Source organism: Chelonoidis abingdonii, chromosome 16 (genome assembly GCF_003597395.2).
Source record: "Chelonoidis abingdonii isolate Lonesome George chromosome 16, CheloAbing_2.0, whole genome shotgun sequence".
NCBI lineage: Eukaryota > Metazoa > Chordata > Testudines > Testudinidae > Chelonoidis > Chelonoidis abingdonii.
In genome coordinates, this window is record NC_133784.1 from 11,387,171 (window position 1) to 11,406,108 (window position 18,938).

Below are 18,938 nucleotides of genomic sequence, written 5' to 3' on the forward strand. Positions count from 1 at the left end.
GATTTCGGGATCCCACTGTGGACGCGCTAAACCGATTTTATTAGATCTGTTTTGTAATATTGGTTTAAGCTAATTCGAAATAATCGTGCAGTGTAGACGTACCCTAAGACAGTAAATATCATAATGCCGTTATATAAATCCAGGGTACACCCACACCTTGAATGTTGTGTGAAGTTCTGGTCACTCCATCTCAAAAAAGATATGTTACAATTGGAAATGGTACTGAGAAAGGCAGCAAAAGTTATCAGAGGTATGAAACAGTTTCCATATGAAGAGATTAAAAAGTCTGGGACTGTTGGGTTTGGAAAAGAGATTCTTACAATATCATAGGATATCAGGGTTGGAAGGGACCTCAGGAGATCATCTAGACCAACCCACTGCTCAAAGCAGGGCAAATTCCCAGACTTTTTTTTTTTTTTAAACCCCAGTTCCCTAAATGGCCCCCTCAAGGACTGAGTTCACAACTAAGGGGGGATATGATAGAGGTCTATAAAACCATGAATGGTGTGGAGAAAGTGAATAAATATTATTTACCCCTTCACATAACACAAGAACCAGGGGCCACCTTATGAAATTAATAGGCAGCAGGTTTAAAACAAACATAAAGAAGTACTTCACAGAACACACAGCCAACCTGTGGAACTCATTGCCAGGAGATGTTGTGAAGGCCAAAATATAACTGGGATAAGTTCATGGAGGGTAGGTCCATCAATGGCTATTAGCGAAGATGGTCAGAGAGACAACCCCATGCTCTCTGTGTCCCTAAGCCTCTGACTGCCAGATGCTGGGACTTGACAATAGCAAATAATTGCCCTGTTCTGTTCATTTTCTCAGAAGCAGCTGGCAGTGGCCACTGTTGGAAGGCAGAATAATGGGGCAAGACCATTGGTCTGACCTTGTATGGCCGGTCTTATGTTGATCAAATTAAGCACCCACTTTGCACACCTAGTCATCTATTAAATTGCCATCAGTAGTCTTCAGAGTTGAAATCACTCGTCTATCTGCAATTGTTTTACCTGCTATGGTTTACAAGCAACTTCTTACCATTACTACAGCGGAAAAAGATTAGAGAAAAACATCTATCTCTTTCTCTGTTTGTTTTGTGCATTGATGGTTCATATCCTTTGTAGAATTTAACATTTGTGGTTTTATTATTTATCCAATAATAGCAGCAGAGCTGAAACTGAACAGGTAGCAAATAGGTGCGTGCACAGAAAGAAGAATGATGGTGCTAGTCATCTAACGCTGTTTCTACACTTGCAGAGTTTTTGCACTGTCAGTTTCAATGGTGATAGTGAACCGGTGAAAGAAAAGCACTGGTTTGTGTACTTACTTCCACAGGTGTCAGAGAGTGTTTAGATTTGCAGCACTTCCATCAGGATGAGAGCATGCACTGAGGGCAAGTATCCCACAGTGCAGCTCTCTCCACTTTGACAATCGGTCCTGTGGGAAGGGGATGGGGGAGTGATCACGGGACATCCTGAGTCCCTGCACAGTGTCCTCTTCCCAAACACTGATCAGCTCTAGTAGCTCAGTATTGCTCCAAGCAGGGGATTGTTTGCTCCGTGGAGTAGGCATTGTCACCTGGCCAGATAAGTGAGCACTTTCCAAGAAAACAGGAAGGGGAGTTTCAAAGTTCCTGGGGCTTTACAAGGGGAAGGGGTGGATGTCTGTTTACCGAGCAGCAGAGCTGCTGGCCAGAGTGGTCACCTAGGCACTGTGGGTTATCCTGTGGAGGCTAAAAGCTCCATAAACAGGAAAAACATGTCTTCACTTGCATATCACCGCAAAAGCATCACTAGTAAGAGCACTAGTAAGAGCTGGTGGAAATCGTGTTCTTTTTGCGGTGAAACTTCTGAGTTTCACCCCAAAAAGTCAATGGCAAGTGTAGATGCTGCCAGGGTTTTTGCACAAAAAAAGGACTTTTTCCACTTTAAATGGCAAGTATAGACATGCCCTAACTGTCTGCTTGTGGTGGTGTTCTTCATCTGTTGTATCCGCTTCTTGCCTGTCATCTTACATTATAAGTTCTTTGGAGCAAGAACTGTCTCTGTTTTTTGTTTGCTCAGTGCACCAGGGCTCTGATAGGCGATTGGGCCCACTGGGAGCCAATGCAACATAATAATAGTGAGAGGTGGGCCAGTCATTGGAAGTATTCCTGCCAAGCCTGCCCTAAACATCCTTCTGCATATAAACAGGGAAGCTGATAGAAAGTCCAGGACATACTGTTTTAAAAGGTCCTTTCTCAGAAAACTGACTTTATACAAATCAAGCTGTGTCCCTTTAACATTTGAGGCCATTCACAACTCAGGTAAAGATGCCATTTCTGGGTCTGACAGCCCAACGTTGATTTGCATTGGGAAGGTCATTTTTGCAATCACAAGGGTTAGAAACTTCATTTAAAAAAATAAAAGCTCATTGTGAGCAGTGTTGGGTAGTGGCATCCCCACTTCTAAGGAACTTCCAGTGCTCCTGGTGTGGGGTTTCTGTACTCTAGCACAGTCTGCAGACTCTAAATGTGTCCATGAGTCCCAAAAGCTTTAGTCCAGCATGTGGACTGGGAGTTTAAATAACTCCTTATCTAGAAAGCCTCCATTTCCTAATGCAAAATTTTGCATTAAATCATAGAAGTTAGGGGTTGAAGCAAGGAATTTCATAGCTCCTGGACTCCCTTCCCTGCTTGCCACAATTCTCCACATTCCCTCTTTACAGTACACTTTCTAGTGCCTTTTCCCAGTCTGTTTTTAAAAAGTCTCAAGCAATATGGCTCCCATCACTTTCTCTGGGAGTCTGTTTCACAGCCGAGAATATTTCACTGTCAAGAAATTCTTCCCGATACATCATGTTACCTTCTCTTGGTTTCATCCTATTATACCCCTTCGTACTATTCAAAACAATTCCTTTCCCTCCTTTCGGTTTAAACCTTTCAAATATTTGTAGACTGTTACTACAACCGAGCCTCCCTGTTTGGTGGCTGAATCCCAATTTTTAAAAAAAAATTGGGGGTTGCCTAAAACCTAATTTTGTTTTCATTTTGTTTTGGACATATTTTTCCTCTTTAAAAACAAACATTTCAGAATAAAAATATTAAAATTTTTCAACCTTTTTTTTCTTCATTATTTTTCCCCAGACAAAAGTATTTGCTGAATTTGACCCCTATCTGCAAATAGTGTTGGTTGATTCAAAACTGCATTTACGGCAAATAATCTATTTGTCCAGAAAATTTCACCCAGCTGAAGCTGTTATTTTGTCCCACTTAGCTGAGTTGTACTTTTTCAGTCTCTCCTCACAAGTCCTTCCTGACCATTTTCACTGCTATTTACTGTCTTCATTTTGTCAATAACTAATAATGAAACGCCAAGAATTTCTTTTGAAATGATGACAGTATTCCCCTCCAAGCAAATTAGGGGTAGAGTGCCCCATGATGAAAGCGTGTTAATCATGTTACTCCTTAATTGTGACTGTGATACCCACGATTTCCTGACCTATGACAAATGAAGAGTATAAATTGTTACATTATTTGAGTCCATTAGCTAAGGTGCAAGGAAGTGACCCATTTTACCACCAATGTTTAAAAATATTTTACCAGTCAAGTGTTAGTTAACCTCCTCATACTGCAGGTTTCAAATTCTGTTACAGTGTTTAGCATAGACATCAGAGAGTTATGATTGGCAGCACAGAATTTTTCATAAGGTCTGAAAGCATGATTTGTGCAAAATGAGCAGATGGCCTAGCAAAGAATTTCCCCAGGCGACTGCAGTTATTCAAAAATGAGATATAGGCTGTACAAGATTTGACTGTAAAATTAACTATCCGGCCAGTGGCATAGGTATTTAACAAAAATAATTCAGCCTGCCCCCTAGCATAATGCTGCACACAGTATTTTAAGTCTCATCTAATAACTGCACATAAATGAAAGACAGTTTTGCTATGTAGGGTCATTTTGACAAGCTGCTGTATCTTTCTGCTTACAGTGGCAACACTATAAATCTTCAGGCATGTGGTGATGCTATAGAGCTGCTGTTAATTTTAAAAGATTGGTTACTGGGCAGTTTGAAGACTATTTTCTTTTGATTTAAGAAAATAAACATAATGTTTTATTTTCAAGCCGAAGGAGTTAACAGTACTGCCAACCCCAAGCATTCAAACAACATGAAGCATGCCCTCAAAAATCATGAGATTGACTTAAAATCCTGAAATCTTTTTAAAGTGATAATTTTGGGGTTCTTTTTATTTAACTTCTGGGTTTAGACACATTAATGTTCATGTTCCCAAGATTTTTTTCCTGCAACCAGGAGAGCTATAAACTTACTTTTTAAGAAAGTTGAGATTCTTAAGTAATCATACAGTCCAGGTACCGGGGGTTTAAGGAAAATGCCAAAATATTGTGAGGCTCATAATCAAATTGTGAGAGTTGGAAACTCTGAGTTAATTTAAAGCAGTGGTTCCAGAATTTTTCAGTTGCTCCCACCCAGCCACCCAAACCCTGGTCCGTGCCTCTTGGGAGGCACGATCAGGAGCCAGGGCTGGGAGCAGAGCCATGGCGGGAGCCACAGTTGGGAGCTGGGCTGGTGTCCAGGGCCATGGCTGAGTTTGGAGCTGCAGCTGGGGATGGAGCAGAGGTAGACCAGAGCTGTGGGCATAGCAGCTCTGGGTGGCCCTTCCTTCCCGCCACCCATGGGGCTGGCCTGGGTCCCCCCACCCCCCAAACATTCCTCTGGTCATGCTTCACAGTTTTGGGTTAAAGGAATCCTTCAGAAAGAAATGGACCTCCTTATCTTTTTAAAAGATATTTCATTACTCAAGAATTCTTCATGGAGGTTCCTTTCTTTGAGGCCAAATATACTATAAAACTCTCATTAGCCATGTTTTTAATCGAAATGCCCAATGAAGAACATATAAATTGCCCAAATGAAGAACATTAAACAATATTTAATTACTCCCATGCTTGCATCAACATGTGTTCTGGTTTGTTTCACATGGAACAGTTACATTCCTGTTGTAGCACATAATGGGACTAATGCCACAAACTTTGTGCAGGCAAGAGGCCAGTGATAGCAGTGGGAGACTCGAGGACTGGTATAGAGCCCTTTGTTTCTCTTGCTACAGGGTCCATTTAAACTGAATGTACGTTCTCCACTTGATGCTTGTGCACAACTCTTAAAAATAAAAGTGTACATATAGAAGGAAAAATAGACTCCATAGCTTTGATCTGAAACACTGATGTATCCAAAGTGGGATAACAGATTTCCCAAGAAGATATTTAAAGAAACTATATAAAAATGACACCTTAATCAAGAGATCTGTCCCCCTATATATTAATTCACAGCTCTGCATTCTTATAACAAACAAGTTTGTATTGTTCTTGTCACTCCTGTTAGCTCCGCAGAACCAGCACAGTTCTTGGAGAGGAAGCTGGATTTGATTCTTGCTCATACATTATCAGTAAATTTGTTAATAAAATTCCAGGTGCAGGACCAAATTGAAGACCATGCAGTTGCACAGGAGTAACTGAGGGCAGAATTATGCTATATGGAATGTGTATTACTGATGGTGAAGCATGCACCAAAAAATAGAGCTTGTCTTTTGGGTCTCAGATGGAGTTTGCAGGACTAGCATTGAGAAAAAACAAATTTTACTTGTAAACTAAGCAAATTTGATCTGGGACCATTAAGACGCAATAAGTATGCTATCCTGTGATGCTATTGTTAGTCGCTTTTCAGAGTAGTGCTGCATTGCCTGAGAATATTGCGTGAACTCTGACAGACAGAAATTAGTATGTCACCTTGTTTCTTAGAAAACTTTACATTTCAGATATTGCAATATCTTGAAAATAATCTAAATGTTTTTTGGGCAGTAATCCCCTACTTAAATGGCCTTTGAAATAGCAATATCTGAGCACTCCAGACTTTTCTACCTCCCCTCCCCCCCAACTAACGATGTGTATTTCTGTTGGTGTCCTTGAAAAGGGAGAGGTTTTTAATCTCGAGCAATCTTACGTATGTCTATGGTGTAGACATATAATGTAGAAGAAAGTGGCATACCTTTGGGAAAGAATGGATTGATGGGGCACGCTAACTTAGATTGGACAGCTCTTGCTGGCCCCAGATTCTTTCTAGTGTAAGGCAATGTCCACACTATCCCTTATGTCGGTATAACTTGTGTCACTCGGAGGTGTGACTAAACCACCCCTTGGAGCGACATAAGTGACATCAACCTAAGTGCCAGTGTGGACAGTGCTATGTTGGTAGGAGAGCTTCTCCTGCCGACATAGCTGCCATCGCTCGTTAGGAGTGGATTAATTAAGTCGACGGGAGAGCTCTCTCCCATCGGCTTAGAGCAGCTAGACTAGAGAGCTTACAATGGCACAGCTGCACCATTGCATAGCCTAAGCCTTTGCATTCCTGTTAGTAAAATAGGAATAGCAAGAAAGAGGGATGGAGAAAAGGACAGTTAGGGCCAGATTTTTAAAAGTTAAGAACTCTAGGGCTTTATGCAAAAATGTGCATGCAGCCACACATTTAATTTGCATGCATTTACTACAGTTGTGTTTGCAAATGATTGCAAAAGTCTTGCAGCTTTCACAGTTTTTATTGTAAGTCTCATGATAAGTGGCATTTTTCTTAAAGCAGAATGACCAGTCAGGTGACTAAAGCCTATTTGCATATAAACTAAATCTTTGGCAAAAAAAAGGGAGTGACACCACCTGAACTCCTCAGTTTAGAAGAGAACTTGAGGGTGGGATGGATGTACTGCAGCAGTGTCAGATCTTCCTGGAAGCAAGTGGTAGTAAAGAGAAACTGAAGAGGGTCAAATCCTTCCACACTGCTACATGCGGCAGGTGCAGAGGCCCTGGAGATCTATGATACGTTCCAGTGACAGCATGACCGGGCCTGCACATGGCTAGCTAAGGTCAATCCAAAATTCTGAGACTTCCAAGATCCGTGCAAAAATGTTCTGTGCTGTGATGCCTTCAAAAATTGACAGCAGCTAGGCAGCGGATATGCTGCGAGTGCTGCTTATTGTACTGACTGATATTTTCTCATTGTTTCCCCATGCTCCGTCGTATTCATCTTATGCTGAAACTGGTAGCTCTTTGGGGCAGGCACCTTTTTGTTCTATTTGCACAGTACCTAGCACATTAGAGCCCTGATCCATGACTGTGGCACCTAGGTGCTATCACAATACAAATAATAAATCATAATACTAAAGCCACCTTTCCTTTACAAGAAACTACCTGCCAGGTGAGAAGATGGACTCTTGTGTACAGACCTGTGAATTTGAACAGTTAACAAATGGACCAATTCAAGACCAAATTGTTTGTGGTATAACTGATAACCAAGTCAGAGCAAAGTCATTGCAAGCAACAGTTTTGAAGTATTGCAGATAACAATAGGTATCGTTAAACATGCCACCGAGCTAATCATACCTGCAAATAAACCACATGAAGATTAGCCTTAAATTTGCACATGTAGTTGTGCTTCCACCCTTCTGAAACAAGGTCGTTAAAGCCCTAAAACAAGTGGTGGTACTGTAGTAACTCTCAAAGTTATGCCTAGGCAACTGAACTCTGTGCCCAGAGAAGAAGCATGTTAATTTGGTTATTTGTCAGTGAGGGGGAGGGGACAGGGAGATTTTTCCCCCCTCCCCTAAATTCCTCTAAACAATCTGTTCCTGCTTTTTAAATGGTGAATTAACTTGCCAGCCAGAGAATACATTTCCCCACTCCTCTTTCTCCTCTTCTGTTGAATTTTTCTGTGATTTGCATAATCATTTGCTTTCTGTAACCCGTGTTATCTATGTCCATCCTCAATGTTGAGATCTTTTTGTGGTTTCCCTAGCCCACCACTCTGAGTAGATGATAAACAAACTACAGAACCACTGTACAAATTTACTAGGATTATATAATCTGGTTGTACAGCTCAGTTCTAAACATGATCACTTCTGCCTGTATCTTTGTGGATCTGTACATCCGAAAAGATCATTTAAAACAAGTGAACAACCTTACTCCTTTTGGTGATTTTCTTTCCTCTATATTAGTCATTCTGCTCCTTGGACTCTGGGAGATTTTATGATTCAGAATTGCTAAAGATTTTTACACTACAAACTGCTGTTTTTGGTAGGGGGAGGTGGAGATCAGCTGCTGGAAGGAATGAAGCGTGTTCTTGGGAGTTCTCATGCATTATTTATCACAAGCATCTTTCACTGGGATCAGCTGGAGGAAGTAGTTAGTCCAGTTTGAGCTACACTAGTGTTATACTTAGGGGGCTTAAACAAGACCAGGCAAGTGCAGTACCAACTCTTTCTCTTCATCTGCAGGCAAATGTAGGGCAGTCAGCAGCTGTGCTTGCACAGCTCCCGTCTCTTTAGTCTGGATAGCAGGAGTCATGCAAGAAGGGGAAGCCACACTAAGGATACACATATGCATCCGTGCTGGAACATGAAGCTTCAGGTAGGAGAATGCTTTGTCAGCAGAGTATCTTGGCTTACAGTGCACTGTAGGGATGGCATTAAGCTTTGCGGAACAAATCTGTGTGTAAAGTAAGGCAGTCTATCAAGACGGCCTACTACTGAGACTCCTCATTAGCAGGCTGCTTCAACAATCCCTTTTAATGTGATACCTTGTTCAGTTCTAATAATGAAACTAGATTTTTTTTAAAATACTTCCTTCCCAATTTGTGCTAGGATTCTCTCCTTTGTAAGGCAGTAATCCTTAAAGAGAGAGAGAGAGAACATGCTGCCTTCTAACTTTCATATGTTAATGCTAAAATACACTGAAACTATATTAGCACTTTTATCAATATTAAAAAATGTGTGTGGGGGGGTAACATTGAGAGGATTTTGCTAAAATATAACTCTGAATGAGCGAGTGTGGAAAACTCCAATTTCCAGTGATGCATCTCCAGAATGCTGGCGGAATCTATTTTAAGTCATGTTCATTTTCTACTAGATCCATGTTTTAATGCTGAGTGAAGAGTTCAGCATGAGAGAGAAGGAGATTTGCAAAATCCCATGGAACAATAGCAAAGGGTCTTTGTTCTATTTCTGAACATTATTTGCATTGCCGTGTGTGAGAGACACACTGACGTGATTTCATTTGGCAAGTATGTTCGAACATTGTCATTTGCTTTGTGTGTCTTGTTTAGTATGGATGCTGTCCCTAGCTGTTAACTTCGCTGCTGGTTTTAAATGGGGGGAAAAAAAGCTACAGTGGGCTGCCAGAAAACCCAACGTGAAATAGCAAAGATTAAGAATCTGTTAAACAATTAGGACAAAATGGTGTGTTCTGATGCGTAGACACTTTTTTTTTTTTTTTTTTTTGGTAGCTTTAAAGCCAATCCAGGGTTTAGAGAACAAGCATTACTGGTGGAAGCAGAAATTGTCAGATTTATGTGAAGTCCCATGGAGAAGATTAATAATCACATGTTTTTGCTGAAGCTTAAACGTACATTGTATGCCAGTGTGCTTCTTTCCAAGATGATTCATTCACATAAGTATAATTTGTATGTATACGTAGAGGTGGCTTTGAAATACCATATTCTATCTTTTTTTCCAGTTCAGACTTTGAGTGGGTTTAGATATAAATTGTATGACACATAATTGCAGGATTTTTGGCCATCAGACATGGTTGCTTCCAGCTATTGTTTGATCTACTTCATGCTTTTAAAGTTCTCATGGATCAAATAAAATAATCACACTGGTATCTGATCTGTCCTTTATATTTCAGAGATGTGTCAATATCGGTCATAAATATGTATCTAAGTGAGATTAATACATTGTTATAAAATGTATGTTAGAATATGCATTCCGTAACAAATCAGTTTCAAGCACCGTATTTTATCTAACATTGTGCAGCAAAATTCATCCCTACTACAACTCCATTGACTTCAGTGAACTAACTGAAGGAGAGGGCTTTGGACGGCTGTAAATAAAATCTGAAATGTTTTTATTTAACATTTCAACACCTGATACAGTTGGAATAATTCAAATTAATGTGACTTCCAGAGTGGGGTGTGGAGGGAGGAAATTGGGGTTTCTGAACTTTTGTGATTGATTTGCTACGAATGATGTACAAAGGAAGATCTGAAAGATGTTTTTTCCAAAAACCCAATTCGTTTTGTTTGCCTTTTTACAATAGAAATTCAGGTCTTGTCTGTCCAGTTTTTTCCCAGTAGTCTCTATAGTCAAATGAGATTTATCTACACTGAGAATTTTAGGGAATTCTCCCACTGTTATCACACCACTTGTACAGCAATGGTGGAAGCGCTAGTGTAGTCAGGGTCCTCGTGTTTTTATCATTGTTTCCTCGAGCCCTCTTTGGAGTACATCTAGATGACCGAGTGATAAAAACACCTGTGGCCAGTCTGTGCTGCCATGCGAGAGCTAAGCCAATGATAGAAGAATTCCCTGTAATTCTTGGTGTACACAAGGCACTGGATCCCTGGTAGGATTGTGACATCAGAGATAGTAAAATCTGTTTAATGGGGAGAGGTAATAATTTGTATTCAAGCTGTTCAATACTCTGTGAAATAAAATAGGTGTTAAGCAAAATAACAAATAAAAAACCAAATGCCTGAGAAGCAAGTGGGAAAGAAGATGTCTTTCTTAAAGATTCCCCACATACAGTTGAGGGCTGAGAAATATGCCGATTGCGATCTGAGCAAAGTCCTCTTTAGCAAAACCAGGAAAGATGAGACTTAATACCCGATACTTTTAAAAGCAAGGGAAAAAAGGGCACAAGTCCAATTTTCTTTCCCCTGTCTTCAGGTCATCTTTAACTGAGACTGAGCCAAAATAGTATTGGGAAATGATACTTTTCATGTTGAGTTCAAACTAAGGTGAATTTCCGAAGAGCCGCTATGATGAAATTAATGTGATAACCCGGTTTATCTATCACATTACCACTTTGGAGCTGAATATAAAGATTCCTATTGAGATTGGACAGGAATACAAAATAAACATTTCATATTTGCAGCTCCATATGAAAAGCAGGTTCTAAACAGTAGTGCAATACTGAAATGAGGATAGAAAAATGGATCTGTCTGGTATAACGGCGACATTTTGTCTGACTATAGCAAAGTGTAAATGAAGGTATTTTCAGGTATAGGCTCCTAAAACCATTGGGGAAAAAATAAAACTCGGCTAGAGGGTGTCATTTCTGTTAATGGACCCTGCCTTTTGCCCAGTGTGGCCTGAGGTCTTGTTCTGAGCAGGAAGTCTGGTCAGAAGAATTGGAGGTGGAATGGGCACATATTGCAGAGACTAAGGCCTGGTCTACACTGGGGAGGGGGAATTGAATAATGTAACTGAAGTTGGCGTACTTAGATCTACTTACCGCGGTGTCTTCACTGTGCTGGGTCGACTGCTGATGCTCCCCCGTCAACTCCGCTTGTGCTTCTCACTCTGGTGGTGTACTGGAGTCGATGGGAGAGCTCTCGGTGGTTGACTTATTCCGTCTTCACTAGATGAGATAGATTGACCCCCACTGAATCAATTGCTTCAGAGGTAAGTGTAGACATGCCCAGAGTGGGGAGATATTTGGAGTGTCATATGACTGTGGATGAGTTTTGATAGGGAGTGTTTCACTTGCCAGTGACTGGTAAGTTGGTGTGCAACAGTGACGGGTAGAATGGGAAAGAGTGGGCAGCCGTGGTTGATGTATGGTTATTAAGGGAGCTTGTTTGGCATGACTTGATTAGGGTAAAGGCTTAAAACACTCAATCTAGAAGTGACTTCTAGCAAGATCAGTAAAATGCTGGAGTTGGTCAAGTAGCCATGACCAGAGAAGGGAGGAGGGATATTGAGGGGTCTCACTGTAAGGGGAGAGCAGTGAATGGCTTTTGGGAGCTGCACCGTGACTTGGATCAGCTGAGAGAGGCGCTTCCTTGTTCTGAGAAGTAACTAGATTCTTTGGCATCCTTTGGCCCCAACAAAAGGTAATTCTTCAGCTCACTTAGGAGAGGATGCAAGGGATCTAACTCAAGTTTCAGTTAGAAATGTCAACCTGTAGCTGTGTAAACTTCTCCAGACCTGGGCATCGGGTCTCTTTGTGGGGGGACCAAAGAAGCGAGAACTGTTTTCCAACTGTGAAAAGAATGCAACAGTACACACACGGAAGAATTGAAAATCACAGTGCATTATACAATCTGAATACAGACTTTCCAGTACTGCAGTATTTAATAATTTAATAATTATTATAATATTTTTTAAAATTACTGTCATAGCAGACAAGAAAAAAATGTAGTTGATTACACACTCAAAATTTCTTATCTTATTTAAATACACACTTTGACTTCTTTGCATGATGGCTTTAAAGCAGTGGTTCCCAAACTCTAACAACCTGTGAACTCCTTCCACTAAAATGTCAAGTCTTGTGAACCTCCTCTTAAAAATGAATATTTTCAGGGATTTTCTCCTTTACCCGAGTATAAATTATAAAAGCAGTGATCTTGGAAATATAAAATTTGTTTTTGTGACATGCTTATTACATACTGTGTATTATTTAATTATTTATCATTACAGTATTTGTATTGCATTATGAAAATGGCAACACTCTTCCAAGATCTCACTTTCGTAGCTTGTATCACTTTGAATAAGCCTGTTATAAGACAAGGCTCCTATGTTTCATCAAGGAGTATCAGATGTGAAACAGCATAAAGGTATTTAAGAAGCCAGCTCAAAGAGTTCCTCCTACACAAGCATTCAGGTCTTGAGCAGTCCTTGCAAAGAATGCACATTACAACAAAGCTTAAACTTGTTCTTCATAATAATTTTAAAAACAATACTAGCTGCCTATTTAATTTTAAAAACAGCAAAAAATATGAATCTTAAAGACTCCTTATAGGAAATGGAAAGTGAAGTGAAGTTTCCTGTGTGGTAGATCTACTTGCTTTGATCTGCTTAGCTCTTGGAAGTCTAGGGGCTCTGGGCTGCTTGCCCCATGTTGCCCGGGGTCCCTAGGGACAGCTATCGGCCATTAGGGAATTTTTCCCCGAGAACCCCCTGTAAAATTTCACGAACCCCAGTTTGGGACCACTGCTTTAAAGTAATCAACTATATAATCTGCACTGTTGAAACTTTGTGTCATATTTACAGTCATAATAACAACAACAGTTGTATTTTTCAGTGTGATGTTTTTTCCCCGTTCTTTGTGCACACTGAGTGGTAGTGTGGTTTAATTGAAGTTGTGCGTTAGAGAGGATATTTTTACTATCTAGCAATGTTTCTTAAAGTTTGGTACTGGTAATACGAAGGGCCCTACTGGTCTTCCTGGAGGCTTTAACTCTTCTCCCCTTTGGAATTAGAGAGCTTTTCTACTAGTGAAGTGTAGACATGTTTGTTTTGTTTTGTTTTGTTTTTAAAGGAAAGTTCAGTTTATGGCACATCCATGAGACATAAGTGTCAAGGGTTTTGGTAACTTTTTATATGTTTTAACAGTGGCTAACTCCTTGGGGCCTCAGAGCCCTACTGGAATAAAAATATTTAATACGTCCCTGTGTTTGCACACACCTTCCTTGGTGCTACATTTGGCAGTTTGCAGAGTTAATTCCCTACACTGTTGTAAGGAGACTTAGTTTCATAGGTGGTTCACTGATCTGATGCCTAAGTGCAAGTTAATAACAAGATTGAGGTAACTGGCAGAAGCAGCTGGAAGAAATGAGAGTGACTATAGCAATGTCTACATTAGAGATCTTACAGCAGCACAGCCATACTGCTTCACTGGGAGGCCATAAGGTCTCCCGTGTAGCTGCTCTATGCTAAAGGGCTCCAGAGAGCTTACCCATCAGCATAATTAAACCACCACTCAACAAGCGGCAGTACTATGTCAGCAGGAGAGCATTTCCCACTTAACTAGCGCTGTCCACACGGGTGCTTCTGTCAGTGTAACTTATCTCAGGGGTGTGTTTTTTTCACTCCCTTGACGGACAAAAGTTTTACCGACAAAAGTGCTAGTGTGGACAGTCTTTGTCAGCCTCGTCGATTGATGCAGTGTGCATGGTGCTTGGTACTGAAGTTTCTGGTTTGGCATTTGTGTTCCTAACCTCATCGAAGAGCATTTTCCCTACCTATGCTCGGTGAGATGGGCGCATCATTCTCTCCTAGGTGTAGTCTGTGCTACAGTTATTCATGTCTTCATCACCTTGATTGCAATGCTGCAGTGCAGCCTGTTACAGGGCTGCAGCTTAAAGTGTAGCCTGGCTCTGAAAATTGACTTTGTGTAAATAGCGTAGTCGGGCTCCACGTTTACTGCGTGTCAGTGATTTCTAGAGAAAATCTGCTCAGTATGGGAGTAAAATGGTGTTATTTTTCTAACCACTGTCCTGGCAAAAAGAAGGTAGGGAGGAGATCTGATTGCGCTCTATAAATACATTAGGAGGTAAACACCAGGGAGGGAGAAATGGGGGTCAATGGGGGCTCACGGTGGTGCAGGAGGTAGGGGCTCATCAGGGTAGGAGTTTGAGTGCAGGGAGCGCAATGGTGGTGGTCTGGGTATAGAGGTGGGGGTCTTGGGGCAGGGAGTCTGGTTGCAGGCAGGCTCCAGATGCAGGGGTTGAGGTTCAGTGGGGTGGAGTTCAGGTATGGAGGGCTGGGGAGGGGTCTGGGTGTTCAGGGTGAGGTTTGGTGGAGGATGAGGGTTGGGTATGGGAGGTCTGCATGCACAGGGGTTGGGAAAGCAGCTCCTTGTACAGTGACCCCTCCTACAGGAAGGATGCTGAGCTTTCTGCTTCCGGGGGAGGTTTCTAGGGGTGAATCTGACACATCCCCAGCTACTTCTTGCAGGGAAAGAGGAAGGGTTGGGACAGGGAGTGATGGGGGGGTTGGGATGGGGAGGGATGCAATGATGGGGGATGGGGGTGCAGGGGAGATTGGGATGGGGAGGGATGCAGTCGTGGGGGGAATGCAGTGACGGGGATGCACTGATGGGGGATGGGGTGCAGGGAAGATTGGGATGGGGAGGGATGCAGTCACGGGGGAAGTGCAGTGATGAGGATGCAATAACGGGGATGCAGGTGTGGGGGGGTTGGGATGGGGAGGGAAGCAATTATGGGGGTTGGGGGTCCGAGGGGGTTGGGACGGGGAGGGATGCAATGATGGGAGGGATAGGGGTACAGCCCCATTCCCAGCACTCAGCGATAGGGATACACATACCTCCAACTCCAGCACTCAGAAACAGAGATATACATACCTCCTGGGTGTTGGGGATGGGGCGACAGTCCACGGTTCGCAGCAGGGCATGCATCGCAGCTTGAGCCGAGCCACAGGAAGAGCAAGAGGAGAAGAGGGCCGGGCTACAGCAGGAGAAGCACGTGTCACGGGACCCCTCAACAACCACCTGCTGAGGGCTCATAAGTGGCACTAGTTCCTCTCCTGTCCTGACCCAACCAATAGGAGCTGTGTCTGAGGGCAGGGGGGTGGGGCTGCACCTAAGGCTAGGAGCTGGATATGCTGGCTGCTTCCAGACCCAGGTGCCACAGCACTTGCCAGGAGCCTGTCAGCCCCACTGCGGCGCCGCAAACCAGACATTCAATGGCCTGATTAGTGGTGATGATTGGAGTTGTCAGGATTCCTTTTCAACCAGGTGTTCCGCTCCAAAACCGGACACCTGGTCACCCTAGCTCACCAGCCTCTCTGAAGTCTCCCTCTGACATGCAGGCTCCCTTCCTGCAGTGGGTGCATGCCAAATCCTGTAGATCTCTCCTACCCAGCTGTCAGTTCCCAGATTCCTCCAGGAGCCCAGTTAATGTTGCCAGTTCCTGTGAATTCTGTTGCGAGTCTTGTGATATTTGGTCATATTTAAAGCTCTTGAAGTCAAGCAATTCCACAAGAACGTCATCGTTTTTTAAACTAAGTTTCTGCCCTTCATTGTTGTGGGGAAAGACTTGAAAACATGACTCTTAAGCTCAAAAACCTGCAGGCTGTTAACAGGCTTAAAAGTCATGAGATTTTGGGTGCTTATCTCGTGATTTTGAAGTGGGGGCAAAACTCATGTCCTTTATACACCTGCGGTTGGCAGTACTGGACTTACCCACTTGAACAGCCTGGGTTCTGATTCAGCTTCTCTGAAAGGAAGCCAAATTTAAAATATCCACCCAGCTAGGAAGCCCCCGGAGAGTCGCAGCTGGGAATGGTTGGGCCATAGTTGCTTTTGAAATCTGCTCCTGGCCACTGCATCCAGCAGCACCTCTGTGATGGTGCAGATGCTTTCACTCTCATCTTCCTAAGCAAAGTGCCTTGGAATGCCAGTCTCGAACAGCACTTGCCTCATCGTGAGGATGCTTGAATCTTTCACATTTGGAGTGTTTGGTATCTGGATTTGTGGTTTGAGCCCAAAAGTGGGTGCTCAACAGTTTATGTTCTCCCATAATACAGACCAGTTATTCATGCAGCTCTCCATCCATCTTCCATGCTTCTGTTCTTCAGCATGTCTGCCGGCAGCTCACCAGCATCAGCTCACCCCAGATTAGTAACACGGTTGGCTCAGCTAACTAATCTTGCAGTGACTGCCTGCACATTGTCTGAGTTTCCTTTTACAGTTGATCATTTCCAACAGGCCTCTCCACAAATGTGTGTCTGCCTCCCTCCCCCCAAGAATTAATGCTACATGGAGAATTTTTGCCTCTATAACTATTTTTTTCTGCTTTTTATGCTTGCCTGATTTTAGGCTTTTAAAAGAAAATATTTCCAAGGCAGCAATTTCTTTAATCTTCTCTAAATAATTTCAGTGGCCATATCAATGTGTATATGCTCCAATAATTATGTTCTCTAAACCCAGGATGCATCATTTAATTATGCATTTGTAATTTGGTAGCACCTGCAGCCCCACTGGGTGACAGAGCCACATTGCGCACCCTAAAAAGGCCGTGCTTGCCCCCAAGGGCTTCCAATCAAAGGCTCTAATCCTACAACGGAATCCACATAGGCATCAGCAGGCACCCTTGCTGAGCAGCCCGTGGACTTCAGTGCAGTTCCCTGCAAAGTCAGTTTCAGGACTGGGGCCTAAGTAAAATCATCTGACATCCCTAGAGGATTAATTTTGGGTTTAAAGTTTAGAGAGAATTTATTTATTTTTTTTATATATAAATAAAACTTTTTTAGTCCTTAGTTGTCTGAGACATTTTTGAAAGCTGTTAGTCTTTTGAAAATACATAATATATTTAATAAATCATATCATCTGTTGTCCTCCAAAGAGACTGTATGGAGTTTACCTCTCTCTAACAGAGGGGTAAATCTGGAGACCTGAACAAGTTCTCAGTGTCCCTTTTGATCAGGCAAAGTTCACTGTAAAGAGACTTTCCAGAGAATTAAGGCCCTGATTCAACAAGGTATAGATGCATGTTAGGCCATTGAATGGGGTTGCCAACTTCCTAATTGCACAAAACGGAACAACCTTGCCCAAGGCCCCACCCCTGTCTTGCCCCTTTTCTGAGGCCCTGCCCCCACTCGCTCCAGCCCCCGTCCCTCTGTCGCTGGGAGTGTGAGTTCTGGGGTGGGGCCAGTAATGAGGGATTCAGGGTGCGGAAGAGGGCTGCAGGCTGGGACAGGGGATTGGGATGCGGAAGGGGGTGAGGGATCCAGCAGGGAGTGTGGGCTCTGGGGTGGGGCTGGGGATGAGGGGGTTGGGTTGTAGGAGGGGGCTCTGGGCTGGGCCAAGGTGTTTGGAGTGCAGGAGGGGACTCAGGGCTAGGGCAGGGGGTTGGGGTGTGGGAGAGGGTATGGGCTCTGGGAGGGAGTTTGGGTGCAGGAGAGAGTTCTGACCTGTGGTGCGGTTGGGGGTGCAGACTCTGACCAGGCGACACTTACCTGAGGTGGCTCCAGGTCGGCAGCGCAACAGGGCTAAGGCAGGATCCCTGCCTGCCCTGGCTCTGTGCTGGTCCTGGAAGCAGCCGGCATGCCCGGCCCCTAGGCAGAGGCACAGCCAGGCGGCTCTGAGAGGTGCACAATGCTCGTGCCCGTAGGTGCCACCCCTGCAGCTCCCATTGACCATGGTTCCCAGACCAATGGGAGCTGAGGGAGCAGAGCTGACACACGGAGCCTCCTTGTCTCCTGTGTCAAGGGGCCGGACATGTTACCACTTTCGGGAGCTGCATGGAGCTAGGGCAGGCAGGAAGCCTGCCTTAGCCCAGCTGCGCCCCCGACCAGACTTGTAACAGCCGGATCAGCAGGAATCTTGTGGAAAAATTAATATGTGATCATATGCACTTGGGGGGCAGAATTAAGGTTGTATGGGCAACCATAAATTTATAGCATGTGACTTTGCCACCTAAATATCCTTCTTTTTAACATATGGTGTGGGTTTTAAAAAAATACTATTTCTTAGAGGTTTTTAAAGGAAAATGTTTACAACAAATTCTATTATGTACAACCGTAACAATCCCTCCATCATTTATAGCAGGATTTGAATCCTGAACCGTCAGCTCCTCAGCACAGATTGCAGTTATAAGTGCAGTGACCCGGCTAGTCTAGTGTATGCTAACTGGGAAGAGAGGTAGAGGCAAACCAAGACAAAAGGAATAATTAATTTTTTTTAGAACTTTATAAGGGAAATTGTACCAGGATTATAAATATTATAGAACGTTACCAAGTATTCACTCACTTATGATTAAAAAATCTATATGTCTGACATAGTGAATGCCAGTGTAAATGAGGTAGGATCAGAGTCTAAAACGGAAAGAACAAGTCAAAAATTACTTAGGCAAGTTAGATGTCTTCAAATCACTGGGGCCTGATGAAATGCATCCTAGAATACTCAAGGAGCTGACTTATGAGATATCTGAGCCATTAGCAGTTATCTTTGAAAAGTCATGGAAGACAGGAGACATTCCAGAAGACTGGAAAAGGGCAAATATCGTGCCTATCTATAAAAAGGGAAATAAGGACAACCTGGGGAATTACAGACCAGTCAGCTTAACTTCTGTACCGAGAAAGATAATGGAGCA

The 18,938-nt window shown here is 43.0% G+C and overlaps 1 protein-coding gene across 3 annotated transcripts in view; it reads left to right on the forward strand.

Annotated features, from left to right (window-relative positions):
* Window positions 1–18,938, forward strand: part of MARCHF8 (membrane associated ring-CH-type finger 8) — a 156,286-nt gene that overhangs the window by 75,059 nt on the left and 62,289 nt on the right. The window contains exon 2 of one of the 3 annotated variants that reach the window (XM_032797377.2): window positions 8,320–8,452. The exons of the other annotated variants lie outside the window; for them this stretch is intronic. Coding sequence (XP_032653268.1) covers window positions 8,423–8,452 — 30 coding nt within the window. The 5' untranslated portion in view covers window positions 8,320–8,422. The remainder of the gene's footprint in view (window positions 1–8,319; window positions 8,453–18,938) is intronic. 3 annotated transcript variants of the gene reach the window in all.